General features: G+C 46.5%; 1 protein-coding gene across 1 annotated transcript; it reads right to left on the reverse strand.

Moving 5' to 3' along the window:
* Nucleotides 1-8422: 8422 nt before the first annotated feature.
* LOC141026458 (probable LRR receptor-like serine/threonine-protein kinase At3g47570) lies at nt 8423-9316 on the reverse strand. Its single transcript, XM_073503028.1, has 2 exons — nt 8793-9316; nt 8423-8711 (listed from the first exon to the last, which is right to left on the reverse strand). The coding sequence occupies exons 1-2, from the start codon at nt 9314-9316 to the stop codon at nt 8423-8425; spliced, it is 813 nt and encodes a 270-aa protein (XP_073359129.1).
* Nucleotides 9317-24148: the final 14832 nt, after the last annotated feature.

A 24148-nucleotide genomic window follows, 5' to 3' on the forward strand; every position in this document is an offset into this window, starting at 1 on the left:
TCAGCGACTTCAGTTATAGTAACAGCAGCTGTAGCAGATGGAATGACCCTTGGCTTCACCTTGGAGGCTCTGATCTTAGTATCTGAAATCGGTGGCACTTTAAAGCCATCATACTTGTTTTTGTGGGCACTCCTACGAAGATTGACCGAAGATTCAGGCACTGGAGCTTTACCATGACGACTGATCCGAGATGGCTCGTGTGCAGGCAGGCCAGCAGATGTATCAGGCACAATGGGGCCTGGAAGCTGCAACATGGAATTGTCAGAAGGAGTGGGATGTTTCGAGAGCAGCAGAGGAGAAGCGACAGTTAGTGCAGAGCCACTTGGAACCTCGTCAGACTCAGCCTCATTGATCGGTTCAGGCAGATCGAAGACCATAGCCGTGGTCATCTGTTCAATAATGGTAGTAGCAGAGTTATGCAGCGTGACAGTTTGTGTAGCTTCAGTAATAGAGAAAGTTCCCTCTTCCTCAGTAATGGCAACATGAAACTCCACTCGTTCATCTCTAAGACCAAAACCTGTGCTCCATGGGCCATAAGCAGCAATAATGGGCATGATTGCAGACCTGAGGAAGGAATTGAGCCTGACGATGGGAAACCTGTATGAATCAACATAGAATTGACAATATCACCCTGTGCAGTCATAGCAAACTGAAGACCAGCAGCAGACAGGGAGACGTGAATTTCCAGGGCAGCAGTAGGAGCCGGACTAGGGACAATGCTGTTGTCAGGCATGGCAGAGCTTTCCCCAACTGTCAGAGCATGGAAGATGTTGCTGGGGACCAAGATATAACTGTCCAAAATTGTTTCACTGGAATCTGAGCTGTCATATGCAGAGAAAGAGTCGTTCCAAGCAGTACCTGGACTATCCTGAAGATTGTTTGCAGGTAAAATCCCATCCTGAACCTGAAGGCCTTCCGCTGTCAGCCATGCTTGAAAGTTATACAGCGCAGGCGGTGGAGACGGTGGCCATGCACCCCCAACCCGCAGGGAAGTGAACATCATGTCCTTGCGCATCATTGTGGTGCGGAGCAGCGTCAGCTTGGTTTGGCGCAGCATTCTGAGCAAGCCAATTGTGCAGCTGTGCTTGGTACATCTGCTCCGCAGTGAGGCCTTGTCCGAACAGGGGGTGGGGGATTCCATCAGCAGGAGGTGGATCCATGTCCGCTGGCGGCACATCCGGGATATGTGCGTTCCAATCACTGCTGCGCAAGATTGTGACACAGACCATCCAGCAATGGCGCTCTCCACCCAGCTGATGCATAACGAAGCTTTTGGGGACCCGACACAAACTAAGAACACGAGCTTTGATCAGAACAAACTTCCTGTCTCCTCTAGGATTATTCCAAGTTATAAGCTCACCAAACTTGTCCACAGACTTATGAATGTAATGAGATGTCTGATAATCATGCGGAAAACCAATATAAAGCAACCACACTTGAGGCCCAAAGCTAGTTTGGCGCATATTGATAGTAGCATCGTGAGGAACAAAAGAAACAATGGTGCCTTGGTTATCATCATCCTCATCTAGCTCAAATGTCGTGCCCACTACAACATCTCTCACAACCGAATCCACGAAACCAAAGATACCAATCCCTAGTGGATAATCGTCAACTTCAGTGGGGAAAAAGTTGGACTCATGGAGCAAACCTTCGATGGTGTGGCGAAGCAGAGCTTTCTGATGGAAAGGGACAAAGCGGTTCACCTCTGCAATGGCCAAGAAGTCATGGCGGAGCGGCGGCACCGGACTAACCACCATCTCGTCTCTGGCCAGTCAATCTTCAGGCCCCAGCTCGATTGTCATGCCCTGCGGCAGGTACGGTACGACATTGACGGGGTAGTTCGCCATGGGAGAGCTCGGTGGAGGGGCGGGGGAAGGGACGGAGGGAATGACAGGTGACAGAGGGGGAGGCGTATCGGCAGGGGTATTTTGCCTCTTGGGAACCCAAACGCGACGGCCCTGCCTCCGCTTGACCCAACAAGATGTTGCTACGTGGCCAGGGTCACCACACGATCTGCATCGGACGACATCGGTGCATTCACTGCCCGCCATGGGACCGGGGTGGGTGAGGGAAAGTGAGTCATTAAAATCACGCTGGTTGATTGGATGCCGCTGATCGATATTGACTGGGATAGACCGAGATAAGTTGCCAGAAATATTTTGAAAAGAATCTGTCAAAATTGATTTGCCCATTCTTTCGGGTGGCACTAAATCCTTACTCTGGCCAGGCGGCTTAGGAACATGGATCGGACCGAGGTTCGTGGGCCGGTGATCTAGCATCTGTTTAGGAGCCCATTTAAGGCGTGAGACCCGGGCTCCCCAACAATCTCCAGAGAAGTGGCCCAGCCAGCCGCACGATGAGCACCACCTGAGGCCCGGGCAATTATAATCAGAATGGTTGGTAGAGTTGCACGTTGGGCAAGATATAATGATCGAAGGGCCAGCCGCAGGGTGGGTTCGTTCAACATTTTGAGTATCTCCAAGGATTCCCTGATCTATATCCGTGCATTTACAAGGCGCCTCAAAGCAAGTATCACATGGTTTCCCCGGACAATTATTAGAGAGATGTCCCACAATGTCACAAGTTGCACAAATATGTAATCGCTTATAGATGTAGTCCAGTGTTGGAATGGAAGAGAGGGACCAAATGGTCGCAATATGTGAAATAGAGTACCCAAACCGAAGTTGATCCAAAATGTGGTAGATCATGAAGGTTGGGATGGAATCCCAATATGATTGCTTAGAAGACTGACCTTCAAATCTCAAATTAGTTGGGGGTGATCGGTCGCTCACCAAGTCACAAGATATTGTTCCCAAACAAACTTTATCTGGTAATAAATGCTGATTCTCCTGAATTCCGCCGGCTCAATAAACTGATGAAGCCGACCAAGATCCCCAAAGGAATGACCGGCCGCAGATTGGGAGCCATAATTATCATTAAGACCATTAAGACCATTAACTGTGTCTCAAGTTGCCAAAGTGTAGATTGGTGGCCGGAATGGACGTGGTGGTCGTCGACGGTAAGGATTCCGGTAGACCTTGACGAGCCAAAGATGGCCTGATGCCATGCGGACCATAAAGAGAATCCGAATTCAATTGGTTAGGAGGGCGTAAAAAATCCAGAGTAGACCTGATAGCAATAGGTGTACGCATAGCAATCTCATGGGCATTCTCATCAGAGTGCCAAAAGTTGTCAATGTGAGCAGCGCCATGATCCCTGGCTCAATGGCAAATGAAATCCGGCCAGACGCGATCCTTGAGGTGGTATATGAAATGACCAACTTTGTTGGAAGCCACCGAGAAACGAAAGCGCCGATCACTTAGGGTTTGAACATTGAAGCCCGAAGGTAAGCCACCAATGCAACATTGGAGCGCCACACCAACTGATTCTTCTGATAGAACGAAGGAAGCCGACGAGAAGTAGACGACCAAGAAAAACTCCTTGGTCCCATGGACGGGGGAGAAATGAACCGTAGAACCAAAACGTCGACGCACCTGATCCGCGACCGCTAGGCCGGGGTTGAAGTCCCAATGTAGAAGACCCTTCATTGAAGTTGCCGGCGAAGATCTCCATTAGGGTGGTGGGAGAGCAGGTGGAGAGGAGAGCCATCTTCCCTCTTTTAAGTTTACATGTTTTTGAACATGTTAATTAAAGAAAGTTTGCCATGGCAAAAATGGTTTAGTTTTTGCCATGGCAAAAAGTAGTACTTTTGCCATGGAAATAAATTAAAAAATGTCATGGTTACACAAGTATATCAAAGATGCTACATAGTAAAATTTATCTTGTTCTATAAATTTAAATTTGCCATAATATTTGAATTAAAATTGCCGTGCTCTTTATAATAAATTTGCCATGGCGATTTAAACTAAAAATTGCCATGGCAACCTAACCTAAAATTTGTCATGTGAAAATAAAGTTATTTTTGTCATGGAAAAAAGGAGTGGGGCTGCGTGCTGTGGGTGGGGAGTGGCGCTCGTTCGCGACGACCGCTTCTCCGAACGCTCGACTCTGGATGACGTGGCAGGGGTTAGCTTTAAGATATGTGCGTTTTGATCAAGTGGCTCTGGACGCGTTCGGGACGATATGTAAAAATACAGGTCGTTCGGGAGTTATCGATTCCGTAAAAGTACCCCTCGATGCAGCCTTCAATCGTTTATACACCTCCGTGAACAGATCTCGATTCTTGCATAGAAATTTAAAAAAGAGGTCAAATAGATTGTAAAATTTCTGCATTTTTCATTAGAAACTGAGGGCAAAGGAAAATTTCTTCAATTCCATTTGCTGCATTTCTTTGAATCAATGGGGAACTGCTTTTTATTGCCATGTGTTTTCTCCATTTTTCGTTGGAGCGAAAGGAGAACTCAAACTCGAGGTTCGTGACTTGCTCGTGTCGGTCAACCTGCGGCAGGCTAAAATGTCTGGCACTGGACTAACATTTGTATCTGGCTAAATTTCGGCTAACCTTAATCTCGTGGGCTTTTTCTATAGGTTTTGTTCTGAAGTGTGGCCTATGGGCCTTTCAATTTAAGCGAAAAGATTGTCAGGCCGTATCTACCCTATCCATTGACAGGAAATCCCTATTCAACGCATTCTGCGTCTAAGTGTCGAGCGATCGCACAGACTGAACGAACCGAGCAAGCATTTTGGGCCAGCCCATCTGTAGTAGTAGGTGCAAGGTTTCGGTTTTGGGAATCTTCTACAGGATTCCCAACGGTTTTCATCGGTTTTGGGAACTTCTATAAGGTTCCTGGACCGGTTTTGTAATTTTTTTCCTTTTCTTTTTTTACCTCGGTTTCTTTTTTCTTTATTTTGTTGCTGTTTCTTTTTGTATGTCGTTATTATTATTATTTACGATTTTTCTGTTTTTTCCTGTTTCTTTTGTTTGAAAATTTTCAAATATTTGTTCTAAATTTCAAAAATGGTCTCATTCAAAATTTTGTTCACAAGTTTCAGAAAATGTTCGTGTTCCAAAAAATGTTCAGGAATTCCGAAAAAGGTTCTTGCTTTCAAAATTTATTCACAAATCCAAAAAATGTTCTTGTTTCAAAAATTGTTCTCAATTTTAAAAGTTGTTCATGGTTCTAAAAATGTTCTTGTTTCATAAAAATGTTCAGGAATTCCAAAAAATGTTCTTGCTTTCAAAATTTGTTCACAATTTTAAAAAATGTTCGTGTTTCAAAAATTGTCCTTAATTTTTCAAATTTGTTCATGGTTTCTAAAAATGTTCATGTTTAAAAAATAGAGATTTTAAAAAGTTCTTGTTTTCAAAATTTGTTCATGGTTTCATAAAAAAATGTGTGTGTTTCAAATAGTTATATGAATTCAAAAAATATATTCTCATTTTGAAATTTTGATCAAAATTTAAGAAAAATGTTCCTGTTTCAAAAAATATTTGTGAATTTCAAAGAAAATTCGACTTTTCAACATTTCATTTGCAATTTCAAAATTCTGTTTGATTTTTTTTTCGAAAAATCTATTTTCAAAACAAATTTTATTGTTCCTTTACAAACAATGTTTAAAAAATGTGAAAATTGACGAAATTATATTTTGTTACTGTAATTCAAAGACAATTTAAAATTTTCAAATCTTGATGACATTTTCCATAAACAAATTGTGTTTTTTAAATGTGTTTAAAACAATTGAATAATCTGTATGCTACAGTAAATGGGATGCTAGAGTGCATATCGCATTAGCTATGAGGTCTACTGGTTAGCAGCTCGAGTTTCTTATTAAGACGTCTTGTGATCGATCCTTGCTACCGCTGTTTTGTTTTGTGATTTTTCTCTGCTCTATATGGGCCGCCCAGTCAGAGCCGGTCCTGTGCGTTAGCCCGACTGTTTGCCGCAGTTAGCGTCGTATAGGACCTCCCCCATTGACGGACAGCTGAAGAGGGGAGACCGACTTGCAGATGGGCGGCGGCGCTGTGCTGTCGATTGCTGGCCGGCGCGGCGAAGGACTCGGGCGTGTGAGTCCCATATGGCAGGCCGCTCGGCTTGTCACGCCGTTATGCAGAGTCGTCGGAGGGCACGCGCGGCAGGGGCCATACCGCCGACTCGCCGAGGTAAGAGCATCTCCAGCCGTTCGCCCTCCGGGACGCCGAAAAAGCGCCGTCTGGGGCTGAACTGACGTTTGCTTTCGGCGTGGAGGCGATTGCGTTCCCAGTCGTCGCCCCTAGGTCGCCCTCAAAATCGCGCAAACTCGGCTATCCGATACGAATCTGGCACAAACTCAGCGGTTTTTCATTGAAATTTGTACCAAAAACAGAGATACATACAAACTATGCCTAGCCCTACTACGCCACGGCCGCCGCCCGCCTTCTACATGCCGAGGAGCCTGTAGAACTGGGTAGTCGATGTCGTCGTCGCCGTCGCCACCCTGCGTCCCGCCGAAGCCGCTGCCGTCCCTACTGCACCCCTGACCAGGGTCGCTGACGCGCCGGGGGTTCGACGGCCCAGGCTCGTCCTCCTCGTCGCTGTCGAGGACGACGCCGCCGCCCTCCTCGCGTCCGCGGCGCCGGGCCTTGATCTCCGCATAGGCCCGGCGTTGATGCGCCACCTGCTCGCGGACGTAGTCCGCCTTCGCTCACTTGAGGGCTGCCTCGTTGTTGGCGGCCATCTCTGCGTGCTCCGGCTTCACGGGGAGCATCCCCGACTCGGTCTTCGGCCGGACTAGGCGGAGGGAACACGGGGAGGGGCGGCCGCCCTCGTTGATGACGAGGGCGCCGCTGCGGGTGCAGCGCCCAAGCGACATCTCCTGCGGCTCCGGCTTGACGGGGCAGAGCGCTGGTGACCCGGAGGTGAGTGAACCGGAACCCGACGATGAGGAGGTCACCGCCTCCATTCGTCGCGGCGTCCAGGAGCTGCCACGGCGGCGAGAGAAGGACGGGCGTGCCGGGTACTCGAGGTGGGCGTGTTGCCGGTCTCGATTTGGTCGAGGACGGCCTCGATGGTGCGGCCGGGCACGCCCCAGCACTTGCGCCGCCCGTCGGCATTGAGGCGGCCGCGGGGGATGATGCCGTTGGCGGAGGCAATCTGGTCTTCGCGGCGGCGCTCGAAGTACATCGTCCACAGCGTGTGGCTGTCGGCAGCGTACCTCGGCTCGTTCCGCTGCGCCTCCAACAGCGATGAGCGGATGCGGGCGATCTCAGCACGCCGTTCGGCGCTGGTGGGCACCGGGGGTACCGGGACGCCGCCGGCGCTCAACTTCCACGAGCCCGGCACCCGCATGTCTGGGGGCGCCGGATAGTCGGCCTCGTAGAGGAGGCGCCTCGTCCTCGTGGAGATGGTGTCGGCCGAAGCCGTTCGCCACCGTGGAGTCGCCGGGGTACCGCTCAACCATTGCTCGTCGGCGGGGGAAGAGGGGGGGGGGGGAGAGTTCCTTCCGTGGTGAGACGAGGCGAGAGAAGGCGAGTTGTGGCGACTGTGGCATTCACCGGCGGGGAGGTCGGTTTTTATAGCCGAAGCGGGGCGGTGAGAACCTGCATGCCGGGCGACGCGTGGCGGGAGAGGGCGGGAGGCGCGTCGCGGCGCCTTCACTGCGCCGCCCGTGAGGCATCAATGAAGACTGAACGGCGCGGCAGCACGGTAGCCTTAGCATTGATTCCCGCGGGAACCGAGCCGATGAGGACATCGCAAAGTTTTTCCCCACATTCTAGTTAGAATGTTTTGTTGTGCTGCAAAGTTTAAAGTTCATATGTTGTTTTATTTGGAAGAAAAAAAAAGACAAAAGTCCTTGCATGAATCGCGATGCAGAGATGGATGGAGGTGCACCTAAGCCTAAGCTCCACAAGATATTTTCCATATAAAATGTGTGAAGCCTGAACTCTGAACGTATACATACACGACATTACACTGCACATGCCTCTCGGTAGAAAAAAAGAAAGTAGCCAGGATTCAGGCCCGGACGCAAGCATCTCTGATCGCGCGCAGCTTGGCGGCCGCATCCTCATGCTCATCCTCTCGTACGACGCCGCTCTCGTGCAGCTAAGCCCGACCCTGACGGCAGAAACCAGGCAATCCTGCACCGAGACGCCGCTATCACCATTGGATTCCTTGGTCGCCAGCAGCGTCGTGTCGAGGACCTCCTCTGTTCTGTTGGGAAAGCTGTGCCAACGAACCCTGGCAGAATCAGTCCATCACTGAAGACGTCGTCCGTTGGCGACCTCCCAGAGAAGATCTCCAGCAGTGTTATGCCGAAGCTGTCGACGTCGCCTTCTATCGAAACTTTGCTGGTTGATCCATACTCTGCAATGCAAAGTACAGATAAGTTATTCCTTTTCATACCTACAAAGTTATTCTACTTGTAGTCTCTAATAAAATTAGCTACCAAATGCTATTTATATGTACATGAGACACTGTTAAGTAGGACTTTGATTTCCCTGCTGCGACGGGCCGATGGTGCCTCTGATTCCAATGGCGCTCTCTTAATTCATGGTGTCATGGATCCCCGGATCAAGGAGCAGCTTCACGAGACCGAAGTCACCGATGCAGGCCATCATGTCCTTGTTGAGAAGAACGTTGCCCGGCTTGAGATCACAGTGTATGATTGGGGGTACGCAGTTGCTGTGAAGATAATGCAGCACGGCGGCGATGTCCACGGCAATGTTGAGCCGTTGGAATGCGGTTAGGCTGCCTACGTTCTTCACCGCTTCAAGTGTTGGATGCAACCACCTGTCTAGCCTGTAATTGGGCTTGAGCTCGAAGCCTCGAACACTAGAGCTTTGAAGTCATCACTCTTGCCACTGATGCTAGATCAGCAGGTGATGATCCAGATCAGATCCCGGCGCCTTATACTTCGCAATGCCTCGCATTCCGACAGGAATGTCTTGAAGATCAAGCACTTTCACTGCCACAGGAACACTCTCGAGTGTCCCGTTGTCATTCAGCGGTAGAGCTCCAAGGTACACGGAACCAAACTTTCCTACACCTATCAGATTGGGATCCGCAAAGCCGTTTGTGGCTTTCGCCAATTCAGCATACGAGACCCTCTGGTAGTTCGAAGCATCAAGTATGTCTGGTGCCGTGGCTTTTGTTTGTCTCGAGTTTCTCTTGTAGCATAGGTAAATGGCGAGGAGTATGGCCGAGATGAGAACTATGCCTAGGATTGGTGCCATGATATGAAGAGGCCAATTACTATGGCTTCCGTACCTTGCCACTGGACATTGTGGAAGACGGAATTGAGGCGCGCCACCACAGAGCTCGCCATTCTCGGTGAAGTTAAACCCGGTCATGTTTGCAAACACACCCCGAAGTGGGACGTGTCCTTTGAGATGGTTGTATGGCACATCCAGCTCAATCAACGAACTAATATTCGCCATCTCTTCTGGGACTGTTCTAGTCAAATTCTTCCATGAAAGGTACAACTCCTGCATCCCGGACATGCCTCCGAGCACCGGAGGTACTCCTTCCCGACAATTTGTTGCTCATCAGGTTCAACATCTGAAGCTCCTTCAGCTTGCTCAAGGAAGGTGGGATGCTTCCACTAAAGAAGTGGCATCATCAATTACTTGCGACATATCAGAAATAATAGCAGGTTATGGTGTTGCAAGCTTACTTAAAACAGAAGGTGAATCAAGTGCAGAGCTAGATGACAGTTTCTTACCTCCCCTTGTCTTAGAGACAACGATTTTGGTTCTATCATCCTTAAGATTCTTCATAGTGATCAACAGATATAAATCCCAAGTGACTCAACAAATATAGCTATGCTCCCCGGCAACGGCGCCAGAAAAAGGTCTTGATAACCCACAAGTACAGGGGATCACAACAGTTTTCGAGGGTAGAGTATTCAACCCAAATTTATTGATTCGACACAAGGGGAGCCAAAGAATACTTGCGAGTATTAACAGTTGAGTTGTCAATTCAACTACACCTGGAGACTAAATATCTGGAGTAGAGTGATCAGTAGCACAGTAGTATGATAGTTTGATAGCAATATTAACAATAGCAATAGTAGCGGTAACGGTAATAGTAACAATTTTGTAGCAGTTGTAACAGTAGAAGCAACAGTAGTAACTTAGCAAAGATCAATATGTGAAAAACTCGTAGGCATTGGATCGGTGATAACGTTGGATAATATTCATCATATAACAGTCATAACCTAGAGAGACACAGAACTAGCTCCAATTCATCAATGTAATGTAGGCATGTATTCCGTATATAGTCATACGTGCTTATGGAAAAGAACTTGCATGACATTTTTTTGTCCTACCCTCCCGTGGCAGCGGGGTCCATAAGGAAACTAAGGGATATTAAGGCCTCCTTTTAATAGAGAACCGGAACAAAGTGTTAACACATAGTGAATACATGAACTCCTGAAACTACAGTCATCACCGGAAAAAATCCCAATTATTATCACATTGGGGTATGCAGATCATAACACGTAATAGGTCAATATAACTTGCATGGTAGGATCAAGAACACAAATATATTGGTGAAAACATAAACGGTTCAGATCTGAAATCATGGCACTCGGGCCCTAGTGATAAGCATTAAGCATAGCAAAGTCATAGCAACATCAATCTCAAAACATAGTGGATACAAGGGATCAAACCCTAACAAAACTAACTCGATTACATGATGAATCTAATCCAATCCATCACCGTTCAGCAAGCCTACGAAGAGATTACTCACTCCCGACGGTGAGCATCATGAGATTGGTGATGGAGGATGGTTGGTGATGACGATGGCGGCGAACCCCCCTCTCCAGAGCCCAGAATGGACTCCAGATCTGGCCTCCCGACGAAGACCATGAGGTGGCGGCGGCTCCGTATCGTGAAACGCGATGAAACTTTATACATATTTTTTCTCGGGAAATAGGAATTTATAGTATCAAGATTAGGGTCAGCGGAGCCTCGTGGGCCCCACTACCCACCAGGGCACGCCAGGGGGGTGGCGCGGCCTGGTGCCTATTGGGCAGCAGGGGCCCCTCCTCCAATGGGTCTTGGCTCCAGTATTTTTCATTTATTCCAAAATAATTCTCCAAAAAGTTTCGTCCAGTTCCGAGAACTTTTATTTTTGCACAAGAACAACACCATGGTAGTTCTGCTGAAAGCAGCATCAATCCGGGTTAGTTTCAATCAAATCATGCAAATTAGAGTTCAAAACAAGAGCAAAAGTTATCGGCAAAGTAGATATGATGGAGACGTATTATTGGTTGGTTCTCCTACTATATTGATAACATTGGTTTCATAACTGAGGGAAATACTTATATCTACTGTACTGCATCATCCCCTCCTCTTTGATACGTCCATTTTGCATCATATTTTCTTACTGTTATTTATAATGTTTTCATCCATAATAATGCTTTTTGGAGTAATTCTAATGCCTTTTCTCTCATAATTTGCAAGGTACACACCAAGAGGGAGAATTCCGGCAGCTGGAAATCTGGACCTGGAAAATCTACGTCAGGCCACCTATTCTGCACAACTCCAAACAAGCTAAAACTTCACGAGGATTTCTTTTGGAATATTTAAGAATTATTGGAGCAAATAACTACCAGAGGGGGCCCACCAGGTGGGTACAACCCACCTGGTCACACCAGGGAGCCCAGACGCGCCCTGGTGGGTTGTGCCCAACTCGGCCCACCTCCGGTGCCCATCTTCTGGTATATAGGTCATTTTGACCTAGAAAAAATAAGGAGAGGACTTTCGAGATGGATAGCCGCCGCCTCGAGGCGGAACTTGGGCAGGAGCACTTTTGCCCTCCGGCGGAGCGATTCCGCCGGGGGAACTTCCCTCCCGGAGGGGGAAATCATCGTCATCATCATCACCAACAACTCTCCCATCTTTGGGAGGGCAATCTCCATCAACATCTTCAACAACACCATCTCATCTCAAACCCTAGTTCATCTCTTGTGTTCAATCTTGTTACCGAAACTATAGATTGGTGCTTGTGGGTGACTAGTAGTGTTGATTACATCTTGTAGTTGATTACTATATGGTTTATTTTGTGGAAGATTATATGTTCAGATCAATTATGCTATTTAATACTCCTCTGATCATGAGCATTATTATTATTTGTGAGTAGTTACTTTTGTTCTTGAGGTCACGGGAGAAATCATGTTGCAAGTAATCATGTGAATTTGATATGTGTTCGATATTTTGATAGTATGTATGTTGTGGTTCCCTCACTGGTGTCATGTGAACGTCGACTACATGACACTTCACCATATTTGGGACTAAGGGAATGCATTGTGGAGTAGCAATTAGATGATGGGTTGCCAGAGTGACAGAAGCTTAAACCCCAGTTTATGCGCTATTCCGTAAGGGACCGATTGGATCCAAAAGTTTAATGCTATGGTTAGAATTTATTCTTAATACTTTTCTCGTAGTTGCCGATGCTTGCGGGAGGGTTAATCATAAGTAGGAGGTTTGTTCAAGTAAGGACAACACCTAAGCACCGGTCCACCCACATATCAAATTAAAAGTAGCGAACACGAATTAAACCAACATGATGAAAGTGACTAGATGAAATTCCCGTGTACCCTCAAGAACGCTTTGCTTATCATAAGAGACCGTTTTGGCCTGTCCTTTGCCTCAAAAGGATTGGGCTACGTTGCTTCATATTTTATACTACTATCGTTACTTGCTCGTTACAAATTATCTTTCTATCAAACTACTCTACTATTTACAATTTCAGCACTTGCAAACATTACCTTACCGAAAACTACTTGTCATTTCCTTCTGCTCCTCGTTGGGTTTGACACTCTTATCGAAAAGAGCTACAATTGATCCCCTATACTTGTGGGTCATCAAGGCTATTTTCTGGCGCCGTTGCCGGGGAGTGAAGCGCCTTTGGTAAGTGGAATTTGGTAAGGAAACATTTATATAGTGTGCTGAAATTTATTGTCACTTGCTACTATGGAAAACAATCCTCTGAGGGTTTGTTCGGGGTATCTTCACCTCGTCCGGAACCACAATTAGCTATCCCTCAACCTAATGCACCTACTAAAAATATTGAATATGAAATTCCTTCGAGTATGATAAAACAACTGCTAGCTAATCCTTATGCAGGAGATGGAACCGAACATCCTGATATGCACTTGATATATGTAGAACAAATTTGCGGATTGTTTAAGCTTGTAGGTTTACCCGGAGATGAAGTTATGGAAAAGGTTTTCCCTTTATCTTTGAAGGGAAAAGCATTGGCATGGTATAGGCTATGCAATGATATTGGATCTTGGAATTGGAATCGTTTGAAATTGGAGTTCCACCAAAAAACTTATCCTATGCATCTAGTTCATCGTGATCGGAATTATATATATAATTTTTGGCCTCGTGAAGGAGAAAGTAGTGCTCTAGCTTGGGGGAGGCTTAAGTCAATGTTATATTCATGCACCAATCATGAGCTCTCAAGAGAAATTATTATCCAGAATTTTTATGCTCGGCTTTCTCGTAATGATCAAACCATGCTTGATACTTCTTGTGCTGGTTCTTTTATGAAGAAGACTATTGAATTCCGGTGGGATCTTTTGGAAAGAATTAAATGCAACTCTGAAGATTGGGAACTCGACGAAGGTAAAGAGTCAGGTATTAAGCTTAAGTATTATTGTGTTAAATCTTTTACGGATACCGATGCTTTTCAAAAGTTTAGCACTAAATATGGACTTGACTCTGAGATAGTAGCACTAGTAGAAAAAGGGTCAAATGTTCAGCTCATTAGTGCCGGTTTGAATTTGAGCCGGCACTAATGTGTCCATTAGTGCCGGTTCCAACGGCTAGGAGAGCCGCTCTAATTAGTACTGGTTCTTGCCGAACTTTTAGCACCGGTTCATGCCACGAACCGGTAATAAGAGAGTGGTGGCAAGATGTTGTCAGTCTGGGGCCCCTCCAGCACCTTTAGTGCCGGTTCGTGCCACGAACCGGTACTAAAGGTCCTCCTATATAAACCCTTCGTCCACCTGAGCTCGCTTCTTCCCCCTTTCCCCTCTCCTCTGTTCTTCCCTTCCTCTCGAGCTCATCACAAATTTTGCCCAAATTTTTTCAAGATTTGAAGGCCCCCATCCATTCAAATGATCACAATGGTTAGCAACTTTGTCCTTTCATCTCTCATTGCTAGATTAGCTCTTGCAATGGTTTATATAGTGATTAATTTGTGGGTTTTAGTAATTTGGAAGGAATTATATGTGGTAGTATTTGATTTATATGCAATTTGAGGTCAAAATAACACTTAGTTTGCATATGTAGGTGTGGTTTACTTAGTGCCTTCTAAATCTCCGTCGTAACCACCGTCGATCGCCCGCACCGTCCCGTCGCCGGCACCACCTTGTGGTGAGCCTCTTGTTCATGAATTTTTTATATAAAAAATTGATGTTTGTGTGATTTGGATATATAGTTACTCGCATAATTACCTTACCCGTACGTTGTTTGTTATACATAGTGCCATGGTTTTGATATCCGTCCCCGTCGGCCCTCGTCCTTGTTATGATTCGGATGTGGTATATTCCCTTTTAAAACTATTTGTTGCATTTCGTGTTTATGACAAATTATGCCCATCAAGTTGACATAGATATTTTTATCTAGGAGGTATGTGAACCGGAAATTCCAACTGACCATATTGTCGAGAGGTTAAATTTAGTTGAACGAGAAAACGAGTATTTGAAAGAAAAATTGAAAAGAATTGAGGGGGAGAAGATGGAATTGGAGTTGCATGTTGCCGATGTCGTCGATGATCACAAGATCAAGATGGATAAAATGCGCTTGAAGATTAGAAAGATTAGAAAATATGCCATTGATAGTGAGGCTTGGTATCATTATGCTGTTGGATCAATTGTTACCTTAGTTGCGATCTTGATCGCATTTGTTGTTGCATTTAAATGCTTTACCTAGAGAGTTATTTGTTTGTTGCATTTAAGTGTTGTATGAACTTTATGTATGAACTTGTATTAATTTGGTCTTTTCGGTGTTGTGTAATGAAGATGAGCCGACAATGGATGTACGATGACCGATGCTCTCCCGAGTTCATTAATGGCGTGCAAACTTTTCTGCTTGCGGCTAAGGCAAACAAGCGGGCGGATGGTTTTATGCCTTGTCCATGTGCTGGCTGTAAGAATGATCACAATTACTCTAAGTCAAGAACCATTCACGTCCACCTGTTTGAGTACGGTTTCATGCCCCACTATAATGTTTGGACCAAGCACGGAGAAAGAGGGGTTATGATGGAAGACAATGAAGAAGAAGAGGACAACGACAGCTATCCTGGCCATGGGTTCCCTGAATACGATGATACAACAATGGGGGAAGAAGCTGAGCCGGCAATGCGGGAAGAAGCTGAAGAAGAGGCATCAGATGAGAAACTGCGCAAGTGATTTGGAGAAGAAGAAGTTGCAGCGCATGTTAGAGGATCACAAGAAATTGTTGTACCCGAATTGCGAAGCTGACAAGAAAAAGTTGGGCACCACACTGGAATTGATGCAATGGAAGGCAGAGAATGGTGTATCTGACAAGGGATTTGGAAAGTTGTTGGTAATGATAAAGAATATGCTTCCAAAGGACAACGAATTGCCCGAGAGTATGTACGAAGCAAAGAAGGCTGTCTGCCCTCTAGGGCTAGAGGTGCAGAAGATACATGCATGCCCTAATGACTGCATCCTCTACTGTGGTGAGTATGAGGATTTGAACGCGTGCCCGGTATGCGGTGCATTGTGCTATAAGATCAGCCGCGATGACCCTGGTGATGTTGAGGGCGAGCGCCCCAGGAAAAAGATTCCTGCCAAGGTGATGTGTTATGCTCCTATATATAATACCACGGTTGAAACGTTTCTTACAAAACAAAGAGCATGCCAAGGCGATGCGATGACACAGAGAAGACCGTAAGAAATACGGAAAGTTGAGAGTACCCACTGACGGGTCGCAGTGGAGAAAAATCGAGAGAAAGTACAGGGAGGAGTTTGCAGGTGACACAAGGAACGTATGGTTTGGTCTAAGCGCAGATGGCATTAATCCTTTTAGGGAGCAGAGCAGCAACCATAGCACATGGCCTGTGACTCTATGTATGTATAACCTTCCTCCTTGGTTGTGCATGAAGCGGAAGTTCATTATGATGCCAGTGCTCATCCAAGGCCCTAAGCAACCCAACAACGACATTGATGTGTACCTAAGGCCATTAGTTGAAGAACTCTTACAGCTGTGGAATGGAACAGGTGTACGTGCGTGGGATGAGCACGGATAGGAAGAATTTGACCTAAAGGCGTTGCTGTTCGTGACCATCAATGATTGGCCTGCTCTCAGTAACCTTTCAGGACAGACAAAGAAGGGATACCGCGCATGCACACACTGTTTGGATGATACCGACAGTATATATTTGGATAATTGTAGGAAGAATGTGTACCTAGGACATCGTCGATTTCTTCCAAGCAGGCATCCCATAAGAAAGAAAGGCAAGCATTTCAAAGGTGAGGCAGATCACCGGACGAAGCCTCGCCACCGTACTGGTGCTGATGTACATGATATGGTCAAAGATTTGAAGGTAGTCTTTGGAAAGGGTCTTGGCGGACAACCTGTTCCGAATGACGCTGACGGACGCGCACCCATGTGGAAGAAGAAATTTATATTTTGGGACATGCCCTATTGGAAAGACCTAGAGGTCCGCTCCGCAGTCGACGTGATGCACATGACGAAGAATCTTTGTGTGACCCTGCTTGGCTTCTTGGGCGTGTATGGGAAGACAAAAGATACACCAGAGGCATGGGAGGACCAGCAACGTATGCACGGAAAAGACGGCATACATCAGGGTCATGCCAGCTACGCTCTTACCAAAGAAGAGAAGGAAATCTTCTTTGAATGCCTGCTCAGTATTAAGGTACCGTCTGGCTTCTCCTCAAACATAAAGGGAATAATAAATATGGCAGAGAAAAAGTTCCAGAACCTGAAGTCTCATGACTGCCACGTGATTATGACGCAACTGCTTCCGATTGCATTGAGGGGGCTTTTACCGGAAAACGTTCGATTAGCCATTGTGAAGCTATGTGCATTCCTCAATGCAATCTCTCAAAAGGTAATCGATCCAGAAATCATACCAAGGTTAGAGAATGAATTGGTGCAATGTCTTGTCAGTTTCGAGTTGGTGTTCCCACCATCCTTCTTCAACATCATGACGCACGTCCTAGTTCACCTATGCGAAGAGATTAATGTTTTGGGTCCTGTATTTCTACACAATATGTTCCCCTTTGAGAGGTTCATGGGAGTATTAAAGAAATATGTTCATAACCGTGGTAGGCCAGAAGGAAGCATCTCCAAGGGCCATGAAAATGAGGAGGTCATTGAGTTTTGTATTGACTTTATTCCTGACCTTAAACCGATTGGTGTTCCTGAATCGCGGCATAAGGGCAGACTAGATGGAAAAGGCACGCTAGGAGGGGATCAAATAATATGTATGGACAGACATTCTCTCACTCAAGCACACTACACAGTTCTACAGAATTCCGCCTTGGTGGCTCCGTATATGGACGAACACAAGAATTTTCTACGCTCCAAACACCCGGAGCGGTCTGATGACTGGATTACACGTGAACAAACGGGGACTTTCGCCGGCTGGTTGCAGACACTTGCCATGCATGACGCCGCTATTGAAGATGACCTGTACCTGCTGTCCCAGTTACCATCTTCGAATATAATGACTTTCAAAAGGTACGAGATAAATGGGAATACATTTTACACGATCGCCCAAGATAAAAGAGCACCAACCAAAACAGTGGTGTCCGCTTTGATGCAGCAACCAAGACGGGAAAGGAATCATATTATGGTTACATAGAGGACATATGGGAACTTGACTATGGACGTGGTTTGAAGGTCCCTTTGTTTCGGTGCAAATGGGTCAATATGACACGAGGCGGGGTAACGGAAGACCCGCAGTATGGAATGACAACAGTGGATCTCAACGATCATGCGTATGCAGACAAACCATTCGTCCTAGCCACGATGTGGCACAGGTTTTCTATGTGAAGGACATGTCTACCAAGCCGAGAAAAATAAAAGATAAGGAAGCGAATGCATCATACGATGAGCCAAAGCGCCACATAGTTCTTTTTGGGAAGAGAAACATCGTGGGAGTGGATGACAAGACAGACATGTCAGAAGATTATGAAAAGTTTGATGAAATTGCTCCATTCACAGTGAATATTGACCCAAGCATCCAGTTAAATGATGAAGATTTTCCATGGTTACGGCGCAAAGGGACACACGCGAAGAAAAAGTTTCACACCCAAAGATCTGGGATGTGATCGGCTTCACTATCATCACTTTTTTCTGTGTTTCACACCCAGGAGGGAATCTCTGCAATAGTTAGGGTAGTTATGTGTTTTGGCATTTGAAACGCGAAGAAATTTTATGTGCAAACAAATTCTTTCATGCATTTACTGATTTTTTCAGCTAAATGACCCTGAAATTGAAAAACACTTCAAATGAACTCCGAAAAGGCTGAAAGTTGGCATGGTATCATAATTTCACCCACATAGCATGTGCAGAAAAGTAGAGAGGGTTACAGCAAAAACTGGATGCAGTTCGTGTACAAATTGGACAATCACTTTGGAAGTATCAGGGTTTCGGACGAAAAATCATCTCTTACAAAGGCATTTCATTTTCTAAATAGCCTAAGCATTACCAAATTGAATATAATGATAAAACACACTAATATTAAACATAATAAAAAAGAATCACTGAAAAATCTATTTTTAAAGTTAAGTTATTCACAAACTAGTGATTCACACAAATTTCAAATAATTCAAAATTTAAACTATTCAAATTTGAAAACTACCGGTACTAACAGAAAGTTTGTAATTTTTTGTACCTAAAGAAAAAATATTCAAAAGAAACTCTAAATATAGCAAAAAACAACTCAGAAATAAATAAAAGAAAATAAATAAAGCAAAAAAGAAAATAAAAAAACCCGCCTACTGGGCCACAACGGCCTGCATACGACTAGAAACCCAACCTATTATTGGGCCAGGACGCAGGCCCGCAAGGCTCAGTAGGCCCACAGGCCAGCACAACACAGGTAGGCCCAGAAGGCCTGCTTTGGAGAGGAGCTCGAAGGAGCAGCCGCGGCTGGGTTTATAAACCAGTGCGGCTGCCCTTCGCTAGGCGTGGTGGGACTAAAGTTTGCGCCCCTCGCCTGGCAGCGCACCCCCTTTAGTACCGGGTTGTGGCATGAACCGGTACTAAAGGGGGGGGCTTTAGTACCGGTTGGAGCCACCACCCGGTACTAAAGGCCTGCCCTTCCCGCCGCTTGGCCTGGCCAAAATTGACCTTTAGTACCGGTTGGTGACACCAACCGGTACTAAAGGCCCATCCTATATAAGAAACACTTACGAATTTCGTCAGTTTTCATCTCCTCTGCCCCATCGCCGCTACCCCCCGTCGCTGCCCCGCCCGTCGACGCCCCCCGTCGCCGCCCCCGTCGCTGCCCCGGTCAACGCCCCCGTCCCTGTCGCCGCTCGTCGCCGTCGCCGTCACCGCCCGTAGCCGCGCTGTGTCCCCGTCGCCGCCCGTCGCCATCCCCGTCGTCGCCGCCCGTCGCCGTCCCTATCGCCCCCCGTCGCCGTCCCTATCGCCCCCCGTCGCCGTCCCCGCAGTCGTCGCCCGTGGCCGTCCCCGTCGCCGCCCCCCATCGCCGCCCCCGTCGCGCCTCGCCTCGCCGGTGAGCTCCTGCCCCGCCATGGCCACACACACACACATTGTTAGTTATAAAAATGTTAGTAATTTTTATGTTTTTTAGTTATAGAAAAGTTTATAGAAATGTTAGAAATTTTTTGTTTTTTAGTTATAGAAATGTTAGTTATATATAAATGTTAGAATTTTTTTTTCTGTTTTTTAGTTATAGAAATGTTAGTTATATAGAACTGCTAGAAATTTTAGAAATGTTAGTTTTAGCTAGACGAATTAGATTAATTTCAAATTGTTAGACGATGATCGATGTTTTTTTAGTTTCTTATAATTTTAGTTATAGAAATTTAGAAATTGCATATAGAATTTTGACATATGCAACGATATCATTTTTTAAATTTGTATATAAGAAATCACAATCAAATCATTTAAAAAGTGTTACTTTTGCGGCATATAGTATTTGTTTTCGACGATGCCCGGCCCGCATCCTCGCCGTCGACCCGTTCGCGATGACGTCCTGCTTCAGAGGACCCATGTCCAGGACTGGGCTCCGCCGGGCTGGCACTGGGAGGTGCTACCTTCAGGGGCGCGCCGCTTGGTGAGGAACCCTGCCTCGGGTCCCGTCGTCGACCCTGATCTCCTTTCGTGGCGTTCGCGTGGGCCACATTCGGTGCAGAGGGAGCCGACCCCGCCGGAGGTGGTGCGTCGCCATGTCAGGGAGGAGGACGAGCACGTCCGTCGCTACATGGCTGTTATGGACGTCAGGTTCTCCAATACCCGGCAGGTTCTTTGGGCAGATGACCGGATATATGATCCTGTGATGGTTCCTTCTCTTTGGGTGTCCACCGCCCGCGCCTCAGGAACCGCGAGTGGCCTAGAATCTTCTGTAGTATTCGATCTTTATTAGCTAGCTAGCTAGTGATGTATTCGATATATAATATTCGAGACGATGTATTCGAGATTATATATATATTATTGGAGACGATCTATTCAAGATTATATATATATTATTCGAGACGATGTATTCGAGATTATATATTATTCGAGACGATGCATATTATGTACTATGATTCAATTTTTCCTTATTGATTGCATCCATGCATTGTAATTTGAATACTAAATTGTTTTATATTTCTTCTGGATTAGTTAAATAAGAGCTATGGCGGACAATACCGGCAGAGAGAGGGAGAAGAGACCGTGTTCGAGATCATATGCACCCCTCGCGGGCCAGATGATCAGAATGAAGAAGATGACGGCTCCCAATATCTGAACAATACCGGGGAGGGTGATGATATGATATTCGATCTCGACGACCGAATTGATGAAGTCATGAACTATGAATATGATTATGATGACGCCGACAATGTTGATCTTGAAATGACAGAGACCGGCGAGGTATATATATATAAGCAGGCATCTGGTGATCATCACATGTTTTTTTAATTTGAATATATATTAACGAATCGATCTTTCTTCTTTCAGCCCTCCGAATCGAGCAAATCTGCTTCTACAGGCAGCAGGACAAAGCGAGGCCCGGGCAAAAAGTTGAAGGAGGGTGTAAAGTACAACATCGATGCCATCAAAGCTAATGGCGAACCAAGCACGCCTAAGAACATTGCGAACAGGTTCATTCGTCAGTGCGGAGTTCTTGTGAGGAACCAACTCCAGATCTCTATTCAAGAATGGAAAGAGCCAACAAAGAAACGTCCAGATCTTACTTGGGTCAACGACAGAGCAAAAAAAATGCTTTGGGAATCTCTCATGGAACATTTCACCCTACCAGATCATTTCACTGATGCAGATGTGCAGAAAGTCAAGGACGCTGCTCTGAGGAAGATGGCAATTGCATTGAACACCCACAAGAAAACTGTATGGTCCAACTACGTCGAAGGAGGAAAGAAGACTCCAGAATTCACGGGAACACTAGAGAAGCAAAGAGAACACTGGCCCGCTTTCATGAAATTCAAGGAATCAGAATTATCTAAGGAACGGTCGAGAAAAAACAAGGCCAATGCCGCAAAAAGAAGCAGTTCCATAGGCTGGGGCCAGGTGGCTACGCGGTGGCAATGCCTAAGTGGAATAAGTCCGAGCAAGAGATGCTGGATGCAGGGGTCACTCCAGTTACTAGGAGCTGGCCCCCCAGGTGCAGAACTTGGTTCTATGCGCATGGGAAGGCGTTGGACCCGAAGACAGGCCTGGTTTCGAAGAAGGCAAGTCTAAAAGGAGCCGAAGATAAGTTACTTCAAGCAATAGAAGATGCTCTAAATGGGGTGTTCACGCCCACTAGAGAGAACGACGAGCTTACGCGCGCCCTGGGAAGAACACGAGGCAAGGGCGTTATTCCGTGGTATGAGGGCTTTTCGGACTGGAACACTGACTACAGAAGCCGTGTAAGAAGGAAGATGGAGGAGGAGAAGAAGAGGAAGCTGGAGGAGGAGCAGAGGAAGCAGGAAGCAGAACACCTTCAAGGCCTAGAATCAGTGCACACGGACTTGGCACTCAAATTCCAGCGGCAACAGCAGTAGATCGACTTGCTTAGCCAGGAAAGGGGGTCTCAGCAGCGGCAGCAGCTAGCAGATGATCCATCATTAGATAGCACCGTCCCATCCATGCTGAGAAGCAGCATTGGTTCCGCCCCGGGCGACACACTGCTGGATAGATACCCTGTGGATGACATCATGGAGAGCACTAACTGTGAGCTACACTTCAAAATGAAGAACATATCCATGAAGGTGGCGGATGCCATTGCTTATACAAATTCCCCTAATGCAACCTTCCATTGCAACCCGATTCCAGCCGGCTATGCTCGTGTCGTGGTTGATGAGGTGGTGGACCAATATTCGGGGCTAGAGCTTGACATTCCTGGAGGTGACGAGGAGCACACACTGGGAGAGGCCAAACATCGTATCATCCTATGGAGAAAGAGTTGCATCAACTTTCGAAGGCCACCTACACCGCGTCAGCCGACTCCTCCTCGAAGTCCGCCACCGCGTCAGCAGACTCCAGCTCCTCCAAGTCCACCAACGCGTCAAGCCACTCCTCCTCCTCCAAGTCCGGCACAGCGTCAGGCCACTCCTCCTGCTTCAAGTCCGGCACAGCGTCAGCAGACTCCTCCTCGAAGTCCGCCACCGCGTCAGCAGACTCCCGCTCCTCCAAGTCCACCAACGCGTCAGGCCACTCCTCCTCCAAGTCCGGCACAGCGTCAGGCCACTCCTCCTACTCCAACTCAGCCACGCCAGCCGTCTCCGCTACCTCAGCAATCGCAGAAGAGAGCCGCCACAACTATGGTGCGTAGCGGTATGAGTCGAGGTAGTACATGAGGTACAGGTGGATGCAAGCGATATACATATGGTCGAAGCCTCACTCCTCTTCCTCAGAGGCCTTACAACATGACCGAGGAGCAAAACGCAGCCATAGTGCAGGCCCAAGTGGACGCCCATTTTGGACCAAAACCGGCACCGCCGCCAAGGGAGAAAGTGCCTTAGGAAAAGATTGACCACTTTATTCGTATGGCCAGAGCACCAGCTCCCAAGCCTGTTGACTCAGACTATGAGAGCCAAATCAAGAAGGCACATCGAGCACGACTACAGAAGGAGTCAAGATCGAGCTCGAGACAAGCAGCTGGCAAAAAATGCGGGAAAACCATTCCCCAGCTGGGAGAATAGGCGGCGCAATCGACCCCCCCGCTTGTTGTGCCAACAACACATGAGAGTACCGGTGCCCTATATATATGTGGGCAAACCGTTCCCCAGCTGGGCAATCTGGTAATAACCGAGGAGCATATAAGCCAGGCTAAAATGGTTGGTATCACTGTTGGACAACTCCTCGAGATCGAGCCCATGTCTCCGCTTAGAGAGGAGGAAATAAAACGGAAATATGTCCGCGGCGAACCTTTGGTCGAGCCTGAGGAGGTCAAGAACCTCCCAACGAGAATGTATGAATTGCATGATTGGTACATGAAAATTACCAAGAGTACCAATCGAGAGTCCCTCATGGTGAAAGTCAAGGAAGAGCATTACTTCCATAAGCTAGCTCTGTCCGTTGAGTATTCAGAACTATTTCAGTTATTCAATCAAGAAGCACTCGACACATCTCTCGTCAGTTGCTATTGTCTGTAAGTGATTTCTTTCTGTAATTTAAGTCTCAAGCTAGCTTTAGTGCTCATTGATCGATCTCATTACCTGTAATTATCCTCACTATATTCTTTTCTGTGGTATTATGTAGGATGAAGATGTATGAAATGAAAAAAAGCTGGACGCTATGGCATTGGGTTCATTGACCCAAATACCGTTAATGAATACACATGGAAATTGGAATGGTATAAACAAGACGTAGAGAATAAAATGCTAGAGTTCTTGAAGCGCCTCAATACCAATGAAGATATACTACTTCCTTACAACTTCCTGCGAGTCACATTGTCTTGTACTACAAATTCTGTTTTTGCTTACTAGCTAGCTAGATGTTAATAATTAAGTGTATAGGGTTTAGGGTAGTTGATTAGTGTTATGCACATGCCCGCTTAATTAAGACATGCAAACGTGTGCGCATGCA

The sequence above is a fragment of the Aegilops tauschii genome, chromosome 7 (assembly GCF_002575655.3).
Source record: "Aegilops tauschii subsp. strangulata cultivar AL8/78 chromosome 7, Aet v6.0, whole genome shotgun sequence".
Taxonomy (NCBI): Eukaryota; Viridiplantae; Streptophyta; class Magnoliopsida; order Poales; family Poaceae; genus Aegilops; species Aegilops tauschii.